This window comes from Nansenia antarctica (assembly GCF_963989245.1).
Source record: "Nansenia antarctica genome assembly, contig: SCAFFOLD_515, whole genome shotgun sequence".
Taxonomy (NCBI): domain Eukaryota; kingdom Metazoa; phylum Chordata; class Actinopteri; order Argentiniformes; family Microstomatidae; genus Nansenia; species Nansenia antarctica.
Window position 1 is genome coordinate 5,577 of NW_027663161.1, and position 26,353 is coordinate 31,929.

General features: G+C 42.4%; 2 protein-coding genes across 2 annotated transcripts; both read left to right on the forward strand.

Annotated features, from left to right (window-relative positions):
• Positions 1–5,963: 5,963 nt before the first annotated feature.
• Positions 5,964–11,790, forward strand: LOC308175255 (G-protein coupled receptor family C group 6 member A-like; the record flags this gene model as incomplete). Its single annotated transcript, XM_080550956.1, has 8 exons — positions 5,964–6,166; positions 6,447–6,744; positions 6,969–7,736; positions 7,840–8,055; positions 8,547–8,670; positions 8,954–9,258; positions 9,385–10,211; positions 11,724–11,790. 8 exons carry the CDS (start codon positions 5,964–5,966, stop codon positions 11,788–11,790), a joined length of 2,808 nt encoding a protein of 935 aa, XP_080407082.1.
• A 356-nt stretch (positions 11,791–12,146) lies between these two features.
• LOC308175256 (G-protein coupled receptor family C group 6 member A-like) lies at positions 12,147–21,690 on the forward strand (the record flags this gene model as incomplete). The annotated part of the gene is made up of 7 exons (XM_080550957.1): positions 12,147–12,349; positions 12,627–12,924; positions 17,063–17,842; positions 17,948–18,163; positions 18,692–18,815; positions 19,105–19,409; positions 21,046–21,690. The coding sequence occupies 7 exons, from the start codon at positions 12,147–12,149 to the stop codon at positions 21,688–21,690; spliced, it is 2,571 nt and encodes an 856-aa protein (XP_080407083.1).
• Positions 21,691–26,353: the final 4,663 nt, after the last annotated feature.

Genomic DNA, 26,353 nt, shown 5'->3' on the forward strand with positions numbered 1-26,353 from the left:
GTGTTCAGTACTATTTTTGTGTATTTCATTGTTCATTGTTCATTTTTCAGTACTATGTTTGTGTATTTCATTTACAACTGTTTACTGTAGCGACTGGGAAGCTTTTCATGTACATGATGGAAATATCACATGTTATAACCTAAATGCAAGATATAAGAATAGTTTCTTTTAACGTTAATGGTTTACTTAACCCGATAAAAAGAAGGAAGATCCTAACAAAATTAAAGAAAGATAGAATACAAATAGCATACCTACAGGAATCCCACCTTACCAATACAGAGCATGCCAAATTGAATAAACTGGGTTTTAAATATGTATATTCATCCTCATACGAACCAGGTCATAGGAGGGGTGTAGCCATACTGTTATCAAATACAGTGACCTATGAACACATATCAGAGTTTAAAGATAAAGATGGTAGGTTTATAATGATAATAGGGAAAATAGAGGGAACCCTAGTGAGTTTACTGAATGTATATGCTCCTCCTGGTAGTGACTGGACGTTTTATAGACAGATATTTGATTTAATGGCCACAAAATCTCAGGGAATCTTAATCTGTGGGGGGGACTTTAATGTTCGTTTAAACCCAAGATTGGATGCATCTAGCGGTAATCCAGAGTCAAAACCTATAAGTAGGAAGATAAAAGCATTAATGAAGGAAATGGGAATCATAGATGTTTGGAGAGAATTGTATCCATCCAGCCGGGACTACACCCACTACTCCTCCCCCCATGCCGTATACTCAAGGATAGATTATTTTTTAATTTACAATAGAGACCTACATAGAATAAGTCAATGTGACATAGGACCGATTGCCCTCTCTGATCATAGCCCTATTTACATGTCTGTGTGTCTCAATAGAAAGCCAAGGTCTACAATATGGAGGCTGAATTCAAGTATCCTGAATAACCCAGAGACAAGGGAGGCCATGAAGACTGAAATTAGAACATATCTTGAAATAAACGATAACGGGGAAGTGGCTCCGAATATGCTCTGGGATGCACTTAAAGCAGTAATGAGGGGTAACATCATCGCCACTACTTCACTTATAAAAAAACTTAGAGGACAAAGACTGCATGACCTGGAAATTAAATTAAAACATCTACAAAGACAACACAGTAACAATTTGGATAACAGGGTAAAACAAGAAATGAAAGACATAAGGAACGAGATAAATGAAATAGGCAATCAGGACATACAAAAAAAACTATTATTTACAAAACAAAGATACTATGAAGTAGGTGGGAAATCATTGAAACTCTTATCATATAGACTAAGAAAACAACAAGCAGATAATGCAATCTATAAAATAAGGAACCCCGAATCCGGAGCGATAGAATGTAAGCTAGACAAAATTCAACAGAGTTTCGAAAAGTTCTATAAAACACTATATTCCCAACCACAAGTGGACAACAACCTACAGATTGAGTCATTCCTAGCCTCTCTTGATTTACCCTCTGTCACTAATGAACAAAATAAAGACTTGGTAGCCGAAATAACAATAGAGGAATTACAATCAGCAATTTCGAGATTGAAGGCAAACAAATCCCCGGGTTCAGATGGTTTCACTGCTGAATGGTACAGATCATTTAGAGAACAATTAGCTCCAACATTACTGAAGGCATTTAATTGGGTACTACAGAAAAGGGAAATTCCACCCTCGTGGAGGGAAGCAATAATTTCAGTCATACCGAAGGAAGGGAAAGACAAACTAGATTGTAATAGCTATCGCCCTATCAGTGTTCTCCAGCTCGATTATCGACTGTTTACATCAATACTATCCAGAAGAATAGATAGGATTCTACCTAAACTCATTCATTTAGATCAGACAGGATTCATTAGACAACGGCAAACACAAGACAACATTAGAAGGTCATTGCACATTATCAGACATATCACACAACACGGAATAGAGGCAGCTCTTGTAAGTTTGGACGCTGAGAAAGCTTTCGATTCAGTTAGTTGGACCTTTTTATACAAGGTACTATCGAGATTCGGCTTTCATGAGTCTATTATTGCAACTTTCCAAGCATTATATGATAGCCCATCCGCAAGGATCAAAATTAATGGTGCCCTATCGGGATCCTTCACTCTGGAACGTGGAACCAGGCAGGGATGTCCCGCTTCCCCACTCCTATTCAGCCTTTTTATTGAGCCTTTGAGCCAATGGATAAGGCAAAATGTTGAAATTAAGGGAATAGACATGGCAGCTGGTGAGCATAAACTTGGTCTTTTTGCGGATGACGTCCTGGTATATCTAACACAGCCCACACAGACAATCCCAAAATTGATGGGTTTATTAAAGGAATATGGGACACTTTCAGGTTACAAACTAAATATTCAGAAGACCCAGGTACTAACACTTAACTATGACCCACCCAACGATATTAGAGGGAAATATAACCTGAAATGGGATGCAGATTCAATCAAATACCTAGGTGTTAACCTGCCAAAAGATGTCTCAAAATTATCTGATCTTAATTATGGCCCTTTGAATGTAAAACTAAAATCAGATGTACTACGGTGGAGTCTCATTCCCTTCTTGAGTTTGAGCTCTAGGGTGGAGTCTGTTAAGATGAACATCCTACCAAGGTTACTGTATTTATTCCAGACTCTTCCAGTGGAGATACCTGCTAAGCAATTTATAGAATGGGACAAATTAATATCTAGATATTTATGGCAAGGGAAAAAACCCAGAATCAGATACAAAACTCTACAGTTAAGAAAAGAAAACGGGGGATTTGGCCTTCCTTGTTTACGAGAATACTATTGCGCAGCTCAATTAAGGCCTGTAGTGTGTTGGTGTACTCCATCATACTCTGCAAGATGGAAGGAAATTGAGAGTGCAATGACAGAAGGGGTTCAAATAGCAGCGATAGTTGCAGATAGTGAATTAATAAACAACATGACAAATAAAAATAATCCCTGGATTAACGTGGCTTTGAAGATTTGGCAGGAGACAGTAAAACTGTGTGGTATAAAGGACTCACTTAAAATGCTAAGATGGTGTGCATATGACACAGACTTCCCTCCAAACAAAACAGATGCTAGATTTAAAGTCTGGGTTGGAAAAGGCCTTTCGAACTATTTAACTTTTGTCCACAAGGGGGCATTCCATAGCTTTGAATCGCTACAGAGAAAACATGGTTTGGAACAAAATGATTTCTATAGGTATCTCCAGGTCCGACACCATTTCAATCAGAATTTAGGGGGAGTATCAGAAGAGGGGGTAACAGGAATTATGGAAGTATTTACATCAGCAAGCAAATCATTGATATGCAACAAGGTGGTATCTAGACTATACAATGGCTTCCGCCAGATCAATCTCAAAACAGTCAATACAATATATATTAAAGAGAAATGGGAGAAAGAGGGTAATTTTACTATTTCTGGGGAGGATTGGGACAGATTATGTAAACTACAATGGGAAACGACATGCTCAAATACGTGGCGAGAATTTAGTTGGAAAAACCTTACAAGGTTTTTTATCACCCCCCTACAAAAACGACATCAGGGGACGGGTGTAGCGTGTTGGAGATCCTGTGGACTGAATGAAGCCAATCACTACCATGTATTCTGGGAATGCCCAAATCTAGTCCCATTTTGGCGGGAGATACACAATAATCTGGAAGCTATTTTTGAAATTAACATCCCCTTCAAATGTGACACCTTATACCTGGGAAACATCTCATTCGAAAATTGGGACAATAACGACAGAAAATTGATATTGATACTTCTGGTAGCAAGTAAAAAGGCTATCACAAGAAAATGGTTAAAGCCAGACGTACCCACAGTGGATGAATGGATAGATATAATTCATGATATATATGTAATGGAAAAGATGTCATACTCCCTTAGAATTCAGGTAGAAAAATTCTATCGGATCTGGACGAAATGGACTGGATATGTTAAACCTGTAAGGTCAGATTTCTGTTGAATTGTTAAAAGAACATGAGAGGGTGATGTAATTGTGTTTATTTTCTTGAATCATTTTCTATTCTAATCTATCATATGTAAGATGAAAGCTCCCAAAGTTCACTCGCTATTGTTTTTCTTTTTTCTTTGTTTGTTTTTGTTTTCGTTTTGTCTTGTCTTTACTTTACTTAATATAAAAAAAGAAAAAAAGACTTTGGTCATAGGAACTGAGTTGATTGTGATATGTTGAATGTAATGACGATTGTTGTAACCAATGACCATTGACAATAAAAAGAAAATTTCAAAAAAAAATAAATCACTTATTTGGTCTCCAATATTTCTCCTATTTAGGGCGGGAATAGCCTATTTCCGATGCAGGTGTTGAGAGCAATATACATTTCAATATACATTTCACCCGAAGTTCACAACTTTGTGCAACTCTATCTTAGACCATAAGATGTATTGTTTGAATACTGATAGTAGACCTATGTGAATACTAGTATAACCTGACTGTGAATGTTCTCCTCAGAATGTTGTGTCCAACTTCTCACATAGCTGCATTACTGAAGAGGTTATGAAGTCTCTTTTGACCTTGCACTCGTCATCAGTCATTCCATCAAGATAAACATTTAACATATTTAGAATAACAGATGCATCAGCTTAAATACCAGTCAGATAGCTGCATTCCTGAAGAGGATAAGATGTCAGCTGATGGTCACCTGGCTTGTTGCCTGGCCACTCACAAAGTGATTACCGGTAATTGTTTTTCACATTGTGAACAGTAGTTAACTGACATTGGCAGATTAAAGTCTTAATCGGCCCAGAACTATCTGCTATTTGAGGATGAATGGGATAGTAATAGGGCACTTAACCTTAAGACCTCCAAATCAAAGGTGTGAATTGTCCTTCCCATTCAAATAAATTAGGACAAGAGTGCCAATTGTTCTTGGTTACTTGGCTACATACCTGTCACTGTAGTTTAACTTCTTTGTCCTTTGTCTGATATATATATAATAATACATATTTTAAATAAATGAGTTGTCAACTAAAGCATTAATTGGTTATTCTGTTCAATTGATCAATCAATTTGTACAGCCCAATTTCCTATTATTTGCCACTTTAAGAACTGTAAACAAACTAGAAATGCTTAAATAAAACAACAGATCAGAATCAGAATCAGAATTATTTTTATTGCCAAGTATATTCGTGCATACAGGAAATATACTTGGTGTGGTTGGTGCATAAGACATAAAGGTACAGACAACAATATAATAAAAAACAACAACAATGTAATAAACAACAGTATATAAGCAAAAATATAAGCTTAAAAATACAATGACAGAAAGGGGCAGTAGAACGATAATTATGTGGGCTGTAAATTAGAGTATGTAAAAGTAATATAGATTACATTGTCAATTGTGTGTGAGTGTGCGTGTATGTGTGACGGGGGGAGCGAGATGATGGGAGGCTTTGGAAGAGGTGGTTATCGGGGTGGGAGGGATCAGCGATGATCTTTCCTGCTCTCTTACTGGTCCTGGGGTGGAATAGGTCATGGGCAGATTGCAGTCGATGACCCTTTCGGCTGACCGGATAATCTGCTGTAATCTGCCTCTGTCCTTGGCAGTGCAACCACTGGAGGCAACCAGACGGTGATTGATGAGCTGAGGATGGACTCAATGGTGGACGTGTAGAGCTTGACCATCTTTATGGTGGAGGTGATAAAGATCAGCAGGATTAACTGGAGAAGTAAGTTTCTGAAACTGAAACCAGTCAGTCAAGCCTGCTTATTATTCAGCCTAGTCACTAAGAGTGAGAGGAGGGCGTGGTTAAGCATGCATTAGATGTCAGTAGCAGTAAGCAACAGGCATGTACTGAGGGTGCTAACAAGAGAGTCAGTCTGCTAGTGATGCTCACTGGGAGTGTGTGAGAGATGGGCCAAGGAACAGAGGGAGAGAGACAGACAGGCAAAGACAGACAGAAGCAGGAATGGAAAGAAGAAGTTAGTGAGATAACCTGTGAAATAGAGAAACATAATCTGAGAGGAAGAATGGTACACATTTGTGATGTGTTGTTCCTGTTCATCACACTGTCTCTGCTGGAGATGGAGGGAGGACAAGCCACTGTGGAGGGATTCAGACCAGCAGGAATCACATCCCCTGGAGACATCATCATTGGGGGGCTCTTCCCCATCCACAGCGGGGTGGAGAAATCCACCAACTACTCTGCCCCCCATATACCACACTGTGTTGGGTGAGTGTCCAGATAGAGGACAGAAGGACCATCTCTTTTGTCATGTTTTCCTCTTTTTCCTAATCGGACTATTGTGTAATCAGTCTAATTTTGTTATTTTCCAAAATATCCCATGAAGAGTGCGAGTGTGTGTATGTGCCCTTGTACTTGCATGCATATACAGTATGTGATTTGTTTTTCATGCTCATGTACAGTGTGTGTAAGTGTGTGCTAGAGGGAGAGAGAGAGAGATGATTTGCGACTTGATTTGCTCTGACGGGTCAATGCCCTGCTGTAACAGATTCAACACAGGTGGTTTCACCATGGCCCTGGCTATGATCCAGGCTGTAGAGGCTGCCAACAGATCTCCTCTCCTGGACCAGCTTGGGATCAGGCTGGGCTACCGCATCCACGACACCTGTTCTGATGTCACCACTGCACTGAGGGCCGCTGCAGACTTCACCCAGAAGCCAATGGACTGTGGGGGCGAGGCAAACACCTCCACCTCTAACCAAACTATTATGGCTGTCATCGGGGCAGCATTTTCTGAAGTTTCCATCGGTGTTGCCAGGCAACTGAACCTGGAGCAGATTCCACAGGTAATCAATGAAGTGATCAAAGTGATCACAGAAGATTCCCCTGTGTGCCACTGCCATCACTACCGTTGCTGTTACAAAACAGTACAAATGTAGAAGCAAATATAACACCTTGAATAAGCCTGTATTGAGACAATTTTGTACTGTATTGTATTTTGATGACTGACCAACATACCTGACTTGCATGTAATAAATTGAACAGATTGACAAGCAGGTTTTTATTGCAGATCAGCTACATATCTACTGCTGTCATGCTGAGCGACAAGACTCGCTTCCCTACGTTCCTGAGGACAGTTCCTAGCGACCTGTACCAGACGCGTGCCATGGTCAAGCTCCTGCTTGAGAGGGACTGGTACTGGGTGGGCGTGGTCACCACAGATGGAGACTATGGACGTTCGGCCCTGGACAACTTTGTGTCGCAGGCCAGGGAAGCTGGCCTCTGTGTGGCCTTTACAGAGATTCTGCCAGATTACCTGACCAGCACTGAGCTTGGCCCTGCGGTCAAACGGGCGGCCACCACCCTCCGTAGAAACACCAAGGTGAAGGTGGTGGTGTCGTTTGCCAAGCCCCCCCACATGATGTATCTGCTCCAGGAGCTGAGGGACATGGGGATGGGGTCAGAGAACAGGGTGTGGGTGGCCAGTGATGGCTGGTCCACCGTCAGCAATGTTCTGGGAAAGCAGGACCTGAAAGATGTAGGACACGTGATAGGGTTCACCTTTAAGAGGGGTAACCTGACCCACTTTAATCACTACATTGAGAGTCTGATCATGAGTGATAATGTCACAGGAAAGAACTCTTTCCTGGAGAAGTTTTTCAGCATGCGGAGCGGTGTGCCAGACGCCAAACTGTTGTTGGAGGCAATGAGCCATGCCAACCAGCTCTCACACGTGATCATCAACGTGGAGATGGCTGTTAGTGCAATTGCCCATGCAGTAGCTGATATCTGCAGGTTCAGAGACTGCAAGAGACCAGACACAGTCCAACCTTGGGAGGTACTATACTGTAATTTACTTTCTTTAGAGACTTTTTTGATCACACCCATTTGAAATATACAGCGACATCTCATGTGGCTTACAGTATGTTTATTTCTCTTAGGTTCTGGAAGCTCTAAAGAAAATACAGTTTGAGCAGGAGGGGAAAAGCTACAAGTTTGACATGAACGGGGACATCAACGTGGCCTATGACATCACACTGTGGAGGTCTGACAAGGGGGTTGTCAATGTCCATGAAGTCATGTCTGAGTACCACCCAAACAACAACAGCTTCACCTACACCAATGACCAAACCAAGAAGAAGCTCTGGGACCTGAAGGTAAACTCTCTTGACTGTAGTGTTCTGTTTCTGGCTGACTGTCACATAAATAAGTTTGTTCACATTATTTCAAATTCAAATTCACATTAATCTACCTTCACAATCTAACCACATTCATGGGAGACACGCTGGCACAAGGCAGTGGGTGGTAGATGCCAAGTTAGATATTGTGCCTGGGCATCGTACCATTGCACTCACTCACACATACACACACACGTGAACATAATTTTAAAAATGTCCACGCATACTGTCAAATTACCAGACAAAACAAAACTATAAACTCAACACAACAAAACAGATTTAATGCTTGAATACTTTTAATACAATATGCATTCTCCAGATTGGGTAGATGTTGGAATACCTGTGCTTGCTCCTCATTCAGTTGAGTTTGAAAGCAGTATTTACTTTCTTCAGAACATGAAAATAGTTTGAATATTAAATAGTATTTATTACAGTATACAGTACAATCTGACCGTGAATGTTGTCCTCAGCATGTGGTGTCCAAGTGCTCAGTTAGCTGCTTTCCTGGACAGTTTAAGAAGACAGCTGAAGGTCAGCACACCTGCTGCTACGAGTGTGTCAACTGTACTGAGAACCACTACTCCAACGACACAGGTTAGATTGATCTTGTCTTTCCATTCACTCTGACTGGTAGGAGATGTTGATCATTTCAACACAGCTGCCATTACTTCATCATCATGGATGTTTTTCTATTCATTCAATTATATTTTCAGACAATATGAGACATGATATTGCCATTTTTGTTTTCATGCTTCACCATGGGATAATTAAATACAGTGTAATGTTTGCTTCCCCAAGTCCAAACTGCAGTTATAGCCTTCATTGCTCATTGCTGTTGTTCAAACAATTGACTGTGTCTGTCTGTGTCTGTCCTCAGACATGGACCAGTGTCTGAGCTGTGACCCAGAGAGCGAGTGGTCTTCAGCAGGGAGCTCTGTCTGCATCACCAAGACACTAGAGTTTTTGAACTGGAACGACGGCTTTGCCGTGGTCCTACTGACCCTCTCTGCTCTAGGCATAGTCCTGGTGCTCCTAGTGGGGGCGCTGTTCCTGCACCAGCACCAAACCCCTGTGGTGAGGGCTGCCGGCGGCTGGCTGTGCCAGCTCATCCTGGTCTCCTTGGCAGGAAGCTTCATCAGTGTGCCGTTCTTCGTGGGCCGCCCTAGCAACCTCCAGTGCACGGTAGGTTATCTGTTACCTCTACCTAACTACAAAGAGAAACGGAGCTGAGCCAAGCTGAGATGCACTCCTTCAGTCAGTCAGTCAGTCATTCATTCATTCATTGATTCGTGTGTTCATTTGCTCCAGGTGCGGCCAGTGCTGTATGGTGTCAGCTTCACCCTGTGTGTCTCCTGCATCCTGGTCAAGTCTCTGAAGATCCTGTTGGCGTTCCAGTTCAACCCAGAGCAAAAGCACATGCTGCGGAGGCTCTACCAGCCCTATGCCATCATCTCTGTCTGCGTAGCACTGCAGGCCATCACCTGTACACTCTGGCTGGTCCTCAAGAGCCCTCGGGAAAAGGTCACTGTGCTCCCCACCATCTTGCGGTTGGAGTGTGACGTGGGCTCATACGTGGCATTTGGGGTCATGCTGGGGTACATCACCCTCCTGGCACTGGTGTGCTTCGTCTTCGCCTTCAAGGGGCGGAAACTTCCAGAGAAATACAACGAAGCCAAGTTCATCACCTTCGGCATGCTCCTCTACCTCATCTCCTGGGTGATCTTCGTGCCTGTCTACGTCACCACCTCTGGGAAGTACCTGCCAGCAGTGGAGATGGTGGTCATCCTCATCTCCAACTATGGCATCCTTAGCTGCCATTTCCTCCCCAAGTGCTACATCATCCTCTTCAGGAGGAAGGACAACACCAAGAGCGCCTTCATGCAGAACGTATATGAATATTCCAGAAAGGGCTGTGGCTGTCCACCTTCGAGTGTGTCCGATTACTCTAGCGGAAGCTCTGGCATCTCAGTCTCTGAGAGCTCTCAAATAGAAGGTAAAAACAGCAATCAGCACTACTGTGCCAATCCACCTTCCACCTTCCTGCACCAGTCAACAGAATCAGTAGAGCCTCAGAAGAACATTACTACATTAACCCAGAAAATTGACAATGCCTCCCAGTCTAGTATAGACAGAGTGTTTGTCTCAAGCGGGCTGACTCGACCTAGTCATCGTATGAGAACTTTTAGCCTATAACAGACCAGTACCAGACATACAAATACCAAATGTATGTATGTTCATGAGTAATATGTGAATAACTTCTCTGTCTAACTTTCTGTTGGGACACAGAAAGGGAAACAATTAAATGAACTCAGTGCACTTCACTGTTAAATTGGACATTAAATCACTTATTTGGTCTCCAATATTTCTCCTATTTAGGGCGGGAATAGCCTATTTCCGATGCAGGTGTTGAGAGCAATATACATTTCAATATACATTTCACCCGAAGTTCACAACTTTGTGCAACTCTATCTTAGACCATAAGATGTATTGTTTGAATACTGATAGTAGACCTATGTGAATACTAGTATAACCTGACTGTGAATGTTCTCCTCAGAATGTTGTGTCCAACTTCTCACATAGCTGCATTACTGAAGAGGTTATGAAGTCTCTTTTGACCTTGCACTCGTCATCAGTCATTCCATCAAGATAAACATTTAACATATTTAGAATAACAGATGCATCAGCTTAAATACCAGTCAGATAGCTGCATTCCTGAAGAGGATAAGATGTCAGCTGATGGTCACCTGGCTTGTTGCCTGGCCACTCACAAAGTGATTACCGGTAATTGTTTTTCACATTGTGAACAGTAGTTAACTGACATTGGCAGATTAAAGTCTTAATCGGCCCAGAACTATCTGCTATTTGAGGATGAATGGGATAGTAATAGGGCACTTAACCTTAAGACCTCCAAATCAAAGGTGTGAATTGTCCTTCCCATTCAAATAAATTAGGACAAGAGTGCCAATTGTTCTTGGTTACTTGGCTACATACCTGTCACTGTAGTTTAACTTCTTTGTCCTTTGTCTGATATATATAATAATACATATTTTAAATAAATGAGTTGTCAACTAAAGCATTAATTGGTTATTCTGTTCAATTGATCAATCAATTTGTACAGCCCAATTTCCTATTATTTGCCACTTTAAGAACTGTAAACAAACTAGAAATGCTTAAATAAAACAACAGATCAGAATCAGAATCAGAATTATTTTTATTGCCAAGTATATTCGTGCATACAGGAAATATACTTGGTGTGGTTGGTGCATAAGACATAAAGGTACAGACAACAATATAATAAAAAACAACAACAATGTAATAAACAACAGTATATAAGCAAAAATATAAGCTTAAAAATACAATGACAGAAAGGGGCAGTAGAACGATAATTATGTGGGCTGTAAATTAGAGTATGTAAAAGTAATATAGATTACATTGTCAATTGTGTGTGAGTGTGCGTGTATGTGTGACGGGGGGAGCGAGATGATGGGAGGCTTTGGAAGAGGTGGTTATCGGGGTGGGAGGGATCAGCGATGATCTTTCCTGCTCTCTTACTGGTCCTGGGGTGGAATAGGTCATGGGCAGATTGCAGTCGATGACCCTTTCGGCTGACCGGATAATCTGCTGTAATCTGCCTCTGTCCTTGGCAGTGCAACCACTGGAGGCAACCAGACGGTGATTGATGAGCTGAGGATGGACTCAATGGTGGACGTGTAGAGCTTGACCATCTTTATGGTGGAGGTGATAAAGATCAGCAGGATTAACTGGAGAAGTAAGTTTCTGAAACTGAAACCAGTCAGTCAAGCCTGCTTATTATTCAGCCTAGTCACTAAGAGTGAGAGGAGGGCGTGGTTAAGCATGCATTAGATGTCAGTAGCAGTAAGCAACAGGCATGTACTGAGGGTGCTAACAAGAGAGTCAGTCTGCTAGTGATGCTCACTGGGAGTGTGTGAGAGATGGGCCAAGGAACAGAGGGAGAGAGACAGACAGGCAAAGACAGACAGAAGCAGGAATGGAAAGAAGAAGTTAGTGAGATAACCTGTGAAATAGAGAAACATAATCTGAGAGGAAGAATGGTACACATTTGTGATGTGTTGTTCCTGTTCATCACACTGTCTCTGCTGGAGATGGAGGGAGGACAAGCCACTGTGGAGGGATTCAGACCAGCAGGAATCACATCCCCTGGAGACATCATCATTGGGGGGCTCTTCCCCATCCACAGCGGGGTGGAGAAATCCACCAACTACTCTGCCCCCCATATACCACACTGTGTTGGGTGAGTGTCCAGATAGAGGACAGAAGGACCTCTTTCGTCATGTTTTCCTCTTTTTCCTAATCTGACTATTGTGTAATCAGTCTAATTTAGTTATTTTCTAAAATATCCCATGAAGAGTGCGAGTGTGTGTATGTGCCCTTGTACTTGCATGCATATACAGTATGTGATTTCTTTTTCATGCTCATGTACAGTGTGTGTAAGTGTGTGCTAGAGGGAGAGAGAGAGAGATGATTTGCGACTTGATTTGCTCTGACGGGTCAATGCCCTGCTGTAACAGATTCAACACAGGTGGTTTCACCATGGCCCTGGCTATGATCCAGGCTGTAGAGGCTGCCAACAGATCTCCTCTCCTGGACCAGCTTGGGATCAGGCTGGGCTACCGCATCCACGACACCTGTTCTGATGTCACCACTGCACTGAGGGCCACTGCAGACTTCACCCAGAAGCCAATGGGCTGTGGGGGCGAGGCAAACACCTCCACCTCTAACCAAACTATTATGGCTGTCATCGGGGCAGCATTTTCTGAAGTTTCCATTGGCGTTGCCAGGCAACTGAACCTCGGGCTGATTCCACAGGTAATCAATGAAGTGATCGATTGATACCATTCATAAGAGTGTAGGTTACACAAATACATTTTCACACATGGACATGATATTACATTTTGTAATTTGTGAGCTGCTGTTTGTTCTTCCTGTCTCTCTTGCGTGCAGTCCCATGACATTGGTTTGATCTATATGTTTTTGGTGATCTCTCATGTTCCTGGCTTGTTTTGAAGCTGCTTCATGTGCCTCACACTGTTCGCATCGGTCTAATTTTGGGAGATGGAAACTGAGGTTAAACTCAGTATTAAATATACCTATAGTACGACTGTTTGACCGGCATGTGACCATTCTCAGTATATTTAAGGTTTTAGAGATTGTACATTTTTGCTACATTAAGTGTGGGATCCAGGTTGTCTCTGTGTGCTGCATGGCAGTAAGGTGACTCTGGAAATAATTTGATGTGTTCCGGAACCTGGGGCCTCATTTATAAAGCTTGCGTACGCACACTAATCTGCATGCGAGTGGACTGGTTCTTCTTCATGTGTTCTGAGTGACTGACCTGGGAAAGTGTTCCCAGGTAAAGCGGTGTACAGACGGTTTTCACCCTCTGTGTTAAAATTGTATGTGAATGTAGGAACACGCCATGAGACAGTGTCTGTCTCTTTTATTATCTGGCAGTCATTGGTCATGGTTATGTAATCATATTTCATGTCCTGGTCTAATTGGTAGTATTCTGTGTCACTTTCTTTGAGCAATTGAATTTGTATGACGTAGTGCAGTTTTTAAAGGTTTTAATGTGCTTTGCTGGCACCTTTTTCTTACATATATTGATGCACTCTTTACCCTCCTGATTACGTTTTTTGCATTTCACAGAATTTCATGAGGGTGGATTGCGGACTCTCTTCCTACTCTTTTTTTCTCACCCTGTTCTTGTGGTAGTGTGCCGTGCTCCTGTGGAGTGCATTGTTGCTGTAACAAAATAGTACAAATGTAGAAGCTAATAACCACCTTGAATAAGCCTGTATTGAGACAATTTCATAATAGATGAATAGTAGGCAGGGCTGGACTGGGACAAAAAAATAGGCCCTGCCATTTGGCTCAGACCAGCCCACCACAATCGTTCGGACACCGTCCATCAGTACAACATCCTTGCAGTCTGTTCAACATACATATGATGCATATCTATTGAACCATTCATCAAAACCCCTATAGAGTGCAGTAGTGTCATAGACAGATCAAGTATACCAATGCAAGTGTGGACCAGTGTCAAGGGCGAAACTTTGGTTTGGGAAGTGGGGGACACAGAATAAAAGGGTGACCACAGACCCCCTAGGGGAGTCCCGGGGCATGCCCCCCCCGGAAGATATTTCTTTTTACTTTTGAAAGTAAAATGCATCAATTTGGTGCACTTTGAGGGCAACATGAAGAAGCTAGATCTGTGAAGAACTACATACATCACTCAATACATGCCTTTTGTAATCCCCTTTTTATGACCCTTCAAGATCTTCTTACCTTTATGTATTCATACGTAGTCATTGTTTACCCTTTAAGATAAAAGATTAATTTAATTAAAACTTTTAATATAAAGAACTTTTCTTTATTCTCCTCCTTCATCTCTCCCTTCAAAACATTACTTTCACAAAGTATATACTGTCTACACTGTACCAAACACATGCTTTCTCTACTCATTTGCAACAATAATAATATCTCTGCAGTGACAGCCAGGCTCCCGCTGTTTGAGAGGTGATCTTCCAAAAACTTCAACTCACGTTTTCATTTCCATTACACACAGCGAGTCAGATCACAACTTAAGAGGTTAACTGACGTTACGATCTGGCAAAGTGGTGAAGGCTGGACAGGGTATTTATGGTAGGCTAACGATGGGGTAATGATGAACAGCTGGCTCCTGCACACCTGACTCCACTCCTGTAATTAGAGAGAGAGGCTGTGTTTTAAATAGCATACTAGCATACTCAATGAGTATACTGCATACTGCCTACTAAATTCATAATAAGTATGCCAATTCACAGTTTTCAGTGACGTGACTGACGCAGAGCCCTGGAGGGCAAAACATAGTGGAAACTCTGTAGAACTGTAGCACTGACCTGTCATTTCCCCATCTGTTTCAAGCAACGATTATTTAGATCATCTCTCAAAAGAAGAAAAACAAAGATATGTGAACAAACTACACATTTTGGACACTTGCAATCCATATGCACCCGCCGCAGTATTTCAATCACTAAAAACAGCGCTGCCAGAGCTCCAGTTCGGTGATGTCTACCTACAGTTAGGTCCGTAAATATTTGGACAGTGACACAATTTCCATAATTTTGGCTCTGTATGCCACCACAATGGATTTGAAATGAAACAATCAAGATGTAATTGAAGTGCAGACTTTCAGCTTTAATTCAAGGGGTTGAACAAAAATATTGTATGAAACGTTTAAGAATTGCAACCATTTTTATACACAGTCCCCTATTTTCAGGAGCTCAAAAGTAATTGGACAAATTAACATAATCATAAATAAAATGTTCATTTGTAATACTTTGTCGAGAATATTTGGCAGGCAATGACTGCCTGAAGTCTGGAACCCATGGACATCACCAAATGCTGGGTTTCCTCCTTTGTGATGCTTTGCCAGGGCTTTACTGCTGCTGTCTTCAGTTGTTGTTTGTTCGTGGGTCTTTCTGCCTTTAGTTTTGTCTTCAGCAAGTGAAATGCATGCTCAATCGGGTTGAGATCAGGTTATTGACTCGGCCATTGCAGAATATTCCACTTCTTTGCCTTAAAAAAACTCCTGGGTTGCTTACGCAGTATGTTTTGGGTCATTGTCCATCTGTACTGTGAAGCGCCATCCAATCAACTTTGCTGAATTTGTCTGAATCTGAGCAGACAGAATATTTGTTGGCTGGATGTTGTGAAGGGGTTTTTCTTTACCATGTAAAGGATCCTGTGATCATCCACCACTCTTGTCTTCCATGGACGTTCAGACCTTTTTGTGGTGCCGAGCTCACCAGTGTGTACTTTTTTTCTCAGAATTTACCAAACAGTTAATTTGGCTACTCCTAATGTTCCCAGTATCTCTGATGGATTTTTTGGTTGTTTTTGCAGCCTAAGGATGGTCTGTTTCACTTGCATTGAGAGCTCCATTGACTGCATGTTGTGCGTATACAGCAACATCTTCCAAATGCAAATGCCACACTTGGAATCCACTCAGACCTTTTACCTGCTTAATTGATAAAGAAATAATGAAGGAATAGCCCACACGGGACCATGAAACAGCTTTTGAGTCAATTGTCCAATTACTTTTGGTCCCTTGAAAAAGAGGGAGCTACATATGAAAGAGCTGTAATTCCTAAACCCTTCCTTCAATTAGGATGTGAATACCCTTACCCTAAAGCTGAGGGGTATGCACTTTAAGCCCATATTAATTATATAACTGTAACTTGAAGATGTTTTGGTAAACAGCTAAAATTAAGAAAATTCTGCCTGTGTCCTAATATATATGGACCTAACTGTATATCTTGTGGAGAATCCTTCCCCTTACACTGCCGCCAGGATGAACGCGTACAAAAGTACAGACAGTTATCAGTTTTTTCGATCTGGATGGGTCAATAATGCTAATGTAATGCAACTCTATAATGCAACTCTTCCTCAAAAGCCAGCTGCATTGATTTCACTGATTCTGACTGAGGTGTTGAATTAAAATGTAATAGTCAAGACTTAATGTTAGCTTGCTAGCCATCATAACTGATGATTAGACCATGTTGACAGACATGCCACTGTTAGCTAGCTGGCGATTTATTGCAAAGTTAGTTGATCAGCCAGTGATTTGCCTGGATATGCCTAAAAGAAATCACTTTAAGGTTTTTAATAATTTGGCTTAAGCACCATTATTTCTGCCCACTAGCAGCAGCTACTTGGCTGCCTTACAGGATGTGGCTCAGAGGTGGATTTTGATAGCATTGCATTCAATCAGGGTTGTGATTGGTTTGCTGATAGAACCTTGTAACACCAAGGTGGTATGTGTGTATATTACCAACTCCATTTTGACAAAAAAGTCAGATAGAACCGTATAGTTCTAGGATCACGAAAGTGGTGATGACTGACCAACATACCTGACTTGCATGTAATAAATTGAACAGATTGAAACACATTTTTTTTATTGCAGATCAGCTACATATCTACTGCTGTCATGCTGAGCGACAAGACTCGCTTCCCTACATTCCTGAGGACAGTTCCTAACGACCTGTACCAGACGCGTGCCATGGTCAAGCTCCTGCTTGAGAGAGACTGGAACTGGGTGGGCGTGGTCACCACTGACGGTGATTACGGACGTTCGGCCCTGGACAACTTTGTGTCGCAGGCCAGGGAAGCTTGCCTCTGTGTGGCCTTTACTGAGATCTTGCCCGACTCCCTGACCAGCCCTGAGCTTGGGCCTGCGGTCAAACGGGCGGCTAGCACCCTCCATAGTAACACCAAGGTGAAGGTGGTGGTGTCGTTTTCCCAGCCCCCTCACATGATGTATCTGCTCCAGGAGCTGAGGGACATGGGGATGGGATCAGAGGACAGGGTGTGGGTGGCCAGTGATGGCTGGTCCACCGTCAGCAATGTTCTTGGAAAGCAGGACCTGACAGATGTAGGACACGTGATAGGGTTCACCTTTAAGAGGGGTAACCTGGTTAACTTTAATCACTACATAGAGAGTCTGATGATGAGTGATAATGTCACAGGAAGGAACTCTTTCCTGGATACGTTTTTCAGCCTGCAGAGTGGTGTGGGAGACGCCAAGCTGGTGTTGGAGGCAATGAGCATTCTGAAGAACTTTGCTCCCCAGGACGCTTTTGTGGTCCTCAATGTGGAGATGGCTGTGAGTGCAATCGCCCATGCAGTAGCTAATATCTGCAGGTCCAGAGACTGCAAAAGACCGAACACAGTGCAACCATGGGAGGTAATGCACTGTACTTTGCTTTCTTGTTTAGAGACTTTTTGTTCACACTCATTTGGAATATACCGCGACATCTCACATGGCTTACAGTATGTGCATTTCTCTTAGGTTCTGGAAGCTCTAAAGAAAACACAGTTTGAAGAGGAGGGGAAAAGCTACAAGTTTGACAAGAACGGGGACATCAACGTGGCGTATGACATCACACTGTGGAGGTCTGACAAGGGGGTTGTCAATGTCAATGAAGTCATGGCTGAGTACCACCCAAACAACAACAGCTTTACCTACACCAATGACCAAACCAAGAAGAAGCTCTGGGACCTGAAGGTAAACTCTCTTGACTGTAGTGTTCTGTTTCTGGCTGGCTGTCACATAAATAAGGTTGTTCACATTACTTCAAATTCATATTAATCCACATTCACAATCAAACCACATTCATGGCAGGCTGGGACAAGGCAGTGGGTGGTAGAAGCCATGTTAGATATTGTGCCTGGGCATCCTACCATTGTACTCACACACTCACTCACTCACTCACTCACTCACTCACTCACACACACTCACCCACACACACACTTGTGAATACAATCTTTTTTTCAAATATACCGTCAACTTCCCAGACCAAACTAAACTATAAACTCAACACAACAAAACATATTCAAAACATATACAATATGCATACTCCAGATTGGGTAGATGTTGGAATACCATAATGTGCTTTATCCTAAGTCAGTTGGATTTGAAAACAGTATTTGCTTACTTCAGACTATGAAAAATACTAAAATCCTTGAATACTACTATGCCTGTGTGAAAAAAAAGTACTATACAATACCATTGGACTGTGAATATTGTCCTCAGCATGTGGTGTCCAAGTGCTCAGTTAGCTGCGTTCCTGGACAGTTTAAGAAGACAGCTGAAGGTCAGCACACCTGCTGCTATGAGTGCATCAACTGTACTGAGAACCACTACTCCAACGAGACAGGTTAGATTTATCTTGTCTTTCTATTCACCCTGACTGGTAGGAGATGTTGATCATTTCAACACAGCTGCCTTTACTTCATCATGAAGTTGTTGTGGATTTATTCTGACAATATGAGGCATTATATTGCCATTTTTGTTTCAATGTTCTGCCCCACCATGGGATATCTAACTACACTGTAATGTTTCTCTATGGCCAAAGTGCTTCCTATGCTTCCCCATGTACACCCTGCAGCATCAAGTTATCATGTCTGTTCAAAGAATTGACTGTGTCTGTCTGTGTCTGTCCTCAGACATGGACCAGTGTCTGAGCTGTGACCCAGAGAGAGAGTGGTCTTCAGCTGGGAGCTCCGTCTGCATCACCAAGACACTTGAGTTCTTGAACTGGAACGACAGCTTCAGCGTGGTGAGCGTGACCCTCTCCGCCTTGGGCATAGTCATGGTGTTCTTCGTGGGGGCGCTGTTCCTGCACAAGCGCAACACCCCTGTGGTGAGGGCAGGTGGCGGCTGGTTGAGCCATGTCACCCTGGTCTCACTGGCGGGAAGCTTCGCCAGCGTGCCGTTGTTCGTGGACCGCCCCAGCAACCTCCACTGTCAGGTAGGTACTGTGTTAACTCTATTACTGTAATGGTTGTAGTACTTGGGCAGAGGACTCAATAGCATGACTCTTGAGACAAAAAACTTTAATCCAAAAGAATAGTCTTTATGGCTCGGTACAGAGTTAAGCAGTCAATAGGTAGGAATATAATCCAGAAAGAGGTAGGCTTAACAGGGGTTGGTACACAGGTAGTTTAAAGAAAATGCGGACAATCCAATGGGCCTATCGCTAAGCCACCCCCCAAAATAGAAATTGTCCAATCATATCACAGCAAAAGTCATTACAGGCAGAAAACTCAGACAAACAACTCGTTAATATCTGATGGTGAAAAGCTTCTAGACCAAATATTCTTGTCGTCTTTAAAAAACATGTCTATTACTTGCTGTGGTAAATCAGAAACCGGAAATTTGCCAACTCCCGCCATTGTAAGTCATTGAATGTCATTCAGTCAGAGTCGGTCAGTCAGTCACTGTCAGTGAAGCGTTGTTTGTTTGTTTGAGTTTTAAAAGGGGGTGTGGCTTAGTGTAGGGAGCAGGCAAAAGGCAAAGTCTGAAGAGATAAAAAACAATGAACACTGGGAATTGCTGGGATGCTTTGACACAAAGGCACAAAGACGAACTGGCACAGAGACATGGGTAAACACAGACTAAGGCCCTGTCCACACCTATACATTTTTTTGATAAACGTTTTTCGTATATAAAAATATTACCGTCCACACCAGCATGTTTATAAACAATGTCTGTGTCCACATGCATACGCATGAACGCAATATAAACGCTGTCATTGAGCATTCCACACCAGTAGTCGGCGATATAATATTATCCCCATAGCCCCGCTGGCCAATCAGACGCCTCTGTCTCTCAATGTTCTCGATCATTAACTGTGCATTTATCTGTGAACAGGTTAAAAGTCCAGTTAACAGTGAAAGAACTAGAAGCACTTTGTTCACATCCATTTTCCTCGCTTGTGTAGCCTCGAACACCGTTGCCTGTTGTAAACATAGTAGTTACTGGTGCTAGGATATGACGTTGGAGGGAACAGGAAACAGCTGCAGTGCGCATGATCATAGAAATCTACGCGCATGATGACGTGACGAATACAAAAAGCGCCGTCTATCTCGTCCACACGTCAAAAATATACGGCGAATATACAGCGTTTTTAAACATCTTCACTCTGGCAGGCGTTTTTAAACATCTTCGTTTTCAGAGGGCAAAAACTCGTTTGCATCTGGACGAACCCCCCAAAACGAATATAAAAATCCAAGTTTATCAAAAAAACGTATAGGTGTGGACAGGGCCTAAATACACAGGGAAAGATGATGAGGGACAGGTGAAACCAATCAGGGGGGTGTAGACAATCACACAGGTGGGAAACACACAAGGGTAGGTAGCGGAATGACAGAAATGAAAGAAAACATGAAAACAAAAATAAACAGGAACAATGAATACAAAAAATGAAACAAGCACAAACATTATCTAAGGAACAGGATGAGACACCACAATTAATTAACTACAGACCAAAAAGAGTTGAGCCATGCTGTGCTGGGTGGTTACGCTTCCACTTTAACTCATGGCTGACTGTATTTCCATTGATCAAATTAGTTAATTCATTCATACATTTGTTTTGTTTGTTCCAGGTGCAGCATGTGGTGTATGGCCTCAGCTTCACCCTGTGTGTCTCCTGCATCCTGGTCAAGTCTCTGAAGATCCTGTTGGCGTTCCAGTACAACCCAGGGCTACAGCGGAGGCTGCGGAGGCTCTACCAGCCCTATGCCATCATCTCTGTCTGTGTAGCACTGCAGGCCATCACCTGTACACTCTGGCTGGTCCTCAAGAGCCCTCGGGAAAAGGTCACTGTGCTACCCACCATCTTGCAGTTGGAGTGTGACGTGGGCTCGTACGTGGCATTTGGGGTCATGCTGGGGTACATTGCCCTCCTGGCACTGGTATGTCTTGTCGTTGCCTTCAAGGGTCGAAAACTTCCAGGGAAATACAACGAGGCCAGGTTCATCACCTTTGGCATGCTCCTCTACCTCATCTCCTGGGTGATCTTTGCACCTGTCTACGCCACCACCTCTGGGAAGTACCTGCCAGCAGTGGAGATGGTGGTCATCCTCATCTCCAGCTACGGCATCCTTAGCTGCCACTTCCTCCCAAAGTGCTACACCATCCTCTTTAGGAAGAAGTACAACACTAGGACCTCCTTCATGCAGAGTGTGTCTGAGTACTCCAGTAGGAGCAGGGTCTTCTCAGTCTCACAGAGCTGGGAGCATAAATACTGAATTCTGTTTCTCCATATCTCTACTCATGTTTACAGCTTACCTCAAGTCATAATCTGGTCCACATTTATGTAATTCCTTGGCCTTGTCAACGGTAGCACACTTTACAGCTGCGAGGGTGTGGACTGTTGCCTGTGTCATGAAGTGATTAAAGCCACACGTTTAACAGTTATAGTAAAATGTAGACATTTAAGAAGGTTGTGCTATGTTGCAGGTGACAATTAGGCAAGACCTGATATGAGCAAATGGCATTATAAGATTCTACTGGATATTGACCATGAGTTAAAGTGTGACATATGTTATAACATATAATATAACAGCCTTTCATCTCGACCCCTGACCCTCAGCACAGGCGCCCCCCAGGGCTGCGTCCTCTCACCCTGGCTCTTCTCCCTCTACACCAACCACCTGATATCTCTCCACAGCTCAGTCACCTTTACGAAATATGCGGATGACACTACCATAATCGGACTCATAACTAATAATAATGAAGACCATTACCGCGAGCAGATAGCCCAAGCAGTCACTTGGTGCCTCAACAACAACCTCCAGCTCAACTCATCAAAAACACAAGAAATCATCGTAGACTTCAGGCACAGCCCCCCCCCCCAAAAAAAACATCAACATCCTTGGAGAACCCATAACCATAACGGACTCCTTCAAATTCCTTGGCACTCACATCAGCAACTCCCTCAAATGGAACACCAACACAGACTTCATCACCAATCATCGTAGACTTCAGGCACAGCCCCCCCCCCCCAAAAAACCCATCAACATCCTTGGAGAACCCATAACCATAACGGACTCCTTCAAATTCCTTGGCACTCACATCAGCAACTCCCTCAAATGGAACACCAACACAGACTTCATCACCAAAAAAGCCCACCAACGACTATTCTTTCTTAGACAGCTCAAGAAATTCAAAGTAAAACAAAAACTCCTCCTTCAGTTCTACACCGCCATCATTGAGAGCATACTCACCTCATCCATCACAGTTTGGTACGGCAGCTCGGACAGTAAATCAAAAAGGAAACTACAGCAAATAGTAAAGAAATCATCCAAGATCATCGGCACCCCTCTCCCATCAGTTGAATCACTGTATCTCAAACGCACCATAAATAGAGCACATAAAATTATCTCTGACCCCTCCCACCCTGCTCACCACCTGTTCCAACTGTTGCCCTCTGGACGGCGCTACCGATCCCTGGCCACCAAAACATCCCGGTTCAAAAACAGTTTTTTCCCCTCTGCCATAAGGACTCTCAATACCTGACTCACTGCACTGTATAAATTGTAAATTGTAAATATGTTCTGTCTTGTCTTGTGGTTATGTGTGTTTCATGTCCATGTAATAGTCATGTAAAATGTGTGTATGTTTTTTGACACTGCTTTTTGAGCTGTACCGAAAACAAATGTGGTCATTAAACTATTCTATTCTATTCTATTCTATAAAATATGTAGTCTATAAATAAAAAGTTTTTTTTTTCAACCACTCATGATAGGAAGCAAAACACTTGCCCAAAGACACTTGACTTGTCCTGTGATGATTGCCTGCAAATATATAGTTTTGTTATATAGTTGGGAGGATGCTCAATGTAAATGTACAATCACTACACAAATATACAAAGTTTCCCTTTCATTATTTATATTATACTTAAAATGTGTCACTTTACTTAGACATTTCAGTTGCAAACTCACTTCAAGATGTTGCAGTAAGCCTTTGTCCTGAGTGTTGAAATCCACTAGCAAGTCACTGGTCACTCTTCATTGGTGCTGGGCTTGTTGAGCCCTTTCCTAAAATTAAATTATACAGTGCTTAACCATGTTACAATGAATAGGTGCAGTTAAGTCATTTTCTTTCCTTGATCATTTGCACTTCCTTACTTACCTCAAGTGTCTTGATAGTGTGGTTTCACTATCCAGGCTTCTGACATCTTTGTCCATGTAAACCTCACTTTCCTAAATGGATACACACATTAGCATGACTGTGTGTGTACAGCTGTGAATGGTGGATAGTATGTTTATACAATAAACTTCATTCACACTGACCAACTCTTTAGGAGGAAAGCTGTAAGGCCTGTTGCTGTTCGCGTGGTCCTCGTCAGTGTCCAGTGGCATCTGTACATGAAAGGGTTGATTACTTCAAAAAGAAGGTTGGTAGTCTATGTAGATAACGCATGCAGCCACACTGATGCCCCTCTTTAGTTAACTCCTCTTTAGTTAACTCCTCTTTAGTTAACCCCTCTTTAGTTAACCCCTCTTTAGTTAACCCCTCTTTAGTTAGGCCCTCTTTAGTTAGGCCCTCTTTAGTTAACTCCTCTTTAGTTAGCCCCTCTTTAGTTAGCCCCTCTTTAGTTAGCCCCTCTTTAGTTAACCCCTCTTTAGTTAGCCCCTCTTTAGTTAACTCCTCTTTAGTTTAGTTGACTTATACAACTTTTGTATAAAATGGTAACAATATCACAGAATAAGTCTTGCTGTCATCAAACAGAAATAAGTATCTTTACTTAGCCCCTCTTTAGTTAGCCCCTCTTTAGTCAGCCCCAGTATTTTACAGTACCACTAAACATCTTGCCCGTGCCATAACGTTGCATGGAGTATGTGTTTTAGGAGTAGTAGCCCATTCTGAAACAGGCACACAGGGTCATATAGATACTTTGTGAGAGATGCACTGACTATGTTGCTGCTTCCATGCACATAGTAGTGAGACAACATTTGGATTCAAACAGAATCAGGTCTAAGTGGTGGTGAATCACTATTAAATACATTTACAAATGAATGGTTTTAAGGAACAATCGAGTGTGCCATATCACTTCATTGGCTTTACCATAACTCAACATTATCATGAAGACACCACAGTAATTCCCACTGGTCTGCCTCGGAAGCCCCTGTATGAAGGAAAGTTACAGTTAGAGCATAGTAGCTAATTATGACATTATGATAGCTAGTGACATTCCAAACAATTCAATACCTCCAGACCTCCAATAATCCAGACCAGTGGTTATGTGTTCTTAGCATGTTCATGTGCGTGTTGGAGCACAGTCAAGATTGCCATTAAAGGCCTAATGACAATAACGATGAATCTAATCTTATCTAAAGCTAAACCACATATGATTGCCCAGTTAGCAAACCTGTGAACATCATTAGCACTATTTACACTGCGCGAAACGGCCAAATCTGTAACACATTCAACAACCTAAATAATAAATATAAAATTATAACATTAATGATATTCAATCATTCATTAATCATGTTTTTTTTGCGAAATTCAGTTTCTTCTGTGACGACACGAACAGATATGCTCCTTGAAACCGGTTGAAACTACTTGAAGAACGACCCCGGGCGGCGAATTTGCGGAACCTAGGATGGTAGGGGAAGGTAGGGCAATACCGCTACCTGATTGGTTGGCGAAGCACTCGTGAAGAGCCCCCTCATTGGCTGGCGAGTCTACCATCTAATTAGCCAGACTCCTTGCTATAAGCTAGCAATATTGGGCTAACGTAAACATTATAATGCTAAGCTAGCAATATTGGGCTAACGTAGATCTTATAATGCTAACTGAATGCGCTAGCAATATTGGGCTAACGTAAACGCTAGCTAGCTTCAAGTTATAGTTACTTAGACTAATGTTACCAGGGCTTGAAATGCGGCGTGTGAATGGGTTGAAATGCGTGTGTCTCACGCCCAATCCTGTGTTATAAATAAACGTGAGCACTCATCAGGTACACTCATTATGCACGTTTTATTCTAATATGAATTGCAGTCTGCACGTTTTATTCTGATATTAACCAGCTTATTATCATTCAATTTGTCACATTGTATAGCCTACCCACAAACCATTACTGCATAAGCAACCACACAGGGGAAATACAGTATCAAAGGAGCAGTAATGTCACAAAAATCAGGTAGCGGTATTGCCCTACCTTCCCCTACCATCCTAGGTTCCGCAAATTCGCCTCCGGGCGGAGATGGACCTTCTCATCTCTTCTCTGAACGTCCAGAGGCATTTACCGACATTGACTTCCGTTTTCGTTTTCGCGACTTAAAAATAAAAGTGCGAGCTAAGCGTTGTTGAAAATGACAAATGACAGTGGCTAGTCATCTCTAACACAGTGCTATAGTTAACTTATCTAGAATGGTGTGCAACAAGCAAACACATATTCAAAGATAGTAGAATACATTTGTATCTCGTGATTTGAAATCTGCGTGGACGCTTCTCGCATTGGTTGATTTGCATTGGGATCTCACTAGTTTTCTTTTTTGCAATATCAATCATTCACCGGCGCATCCTTGCGCATGCAGCCCGATTGCCTATAACTGAATATGGAGGATTGTTTGAAAGCGCACGGGGAGTCCAAGTGCATTGCTTGAATAAAATGCGCGTTGATACAGACGAGTAATCCATTGACCTTGCTTCAAGAAGCACGATAAACGGTATCAAAAGAAAACAATGTCTAAATAGACTAAGAGCAAAACGATGTTGTGGCTTAATTGAGTAAAATAATAGCCTACGGCTGCTTTTCGACATTGTTATGGACGGTGAAGGACATGCCTGTTCTTCGCAGGCTGCGTGGTTGGTTATGCATATTAGATGAGAGGAGCAGTACACAACAGATGTGTTTACGATGAGGATGTTAACAGGAGACTGAATCAGTCTGCCAGAGAGGCT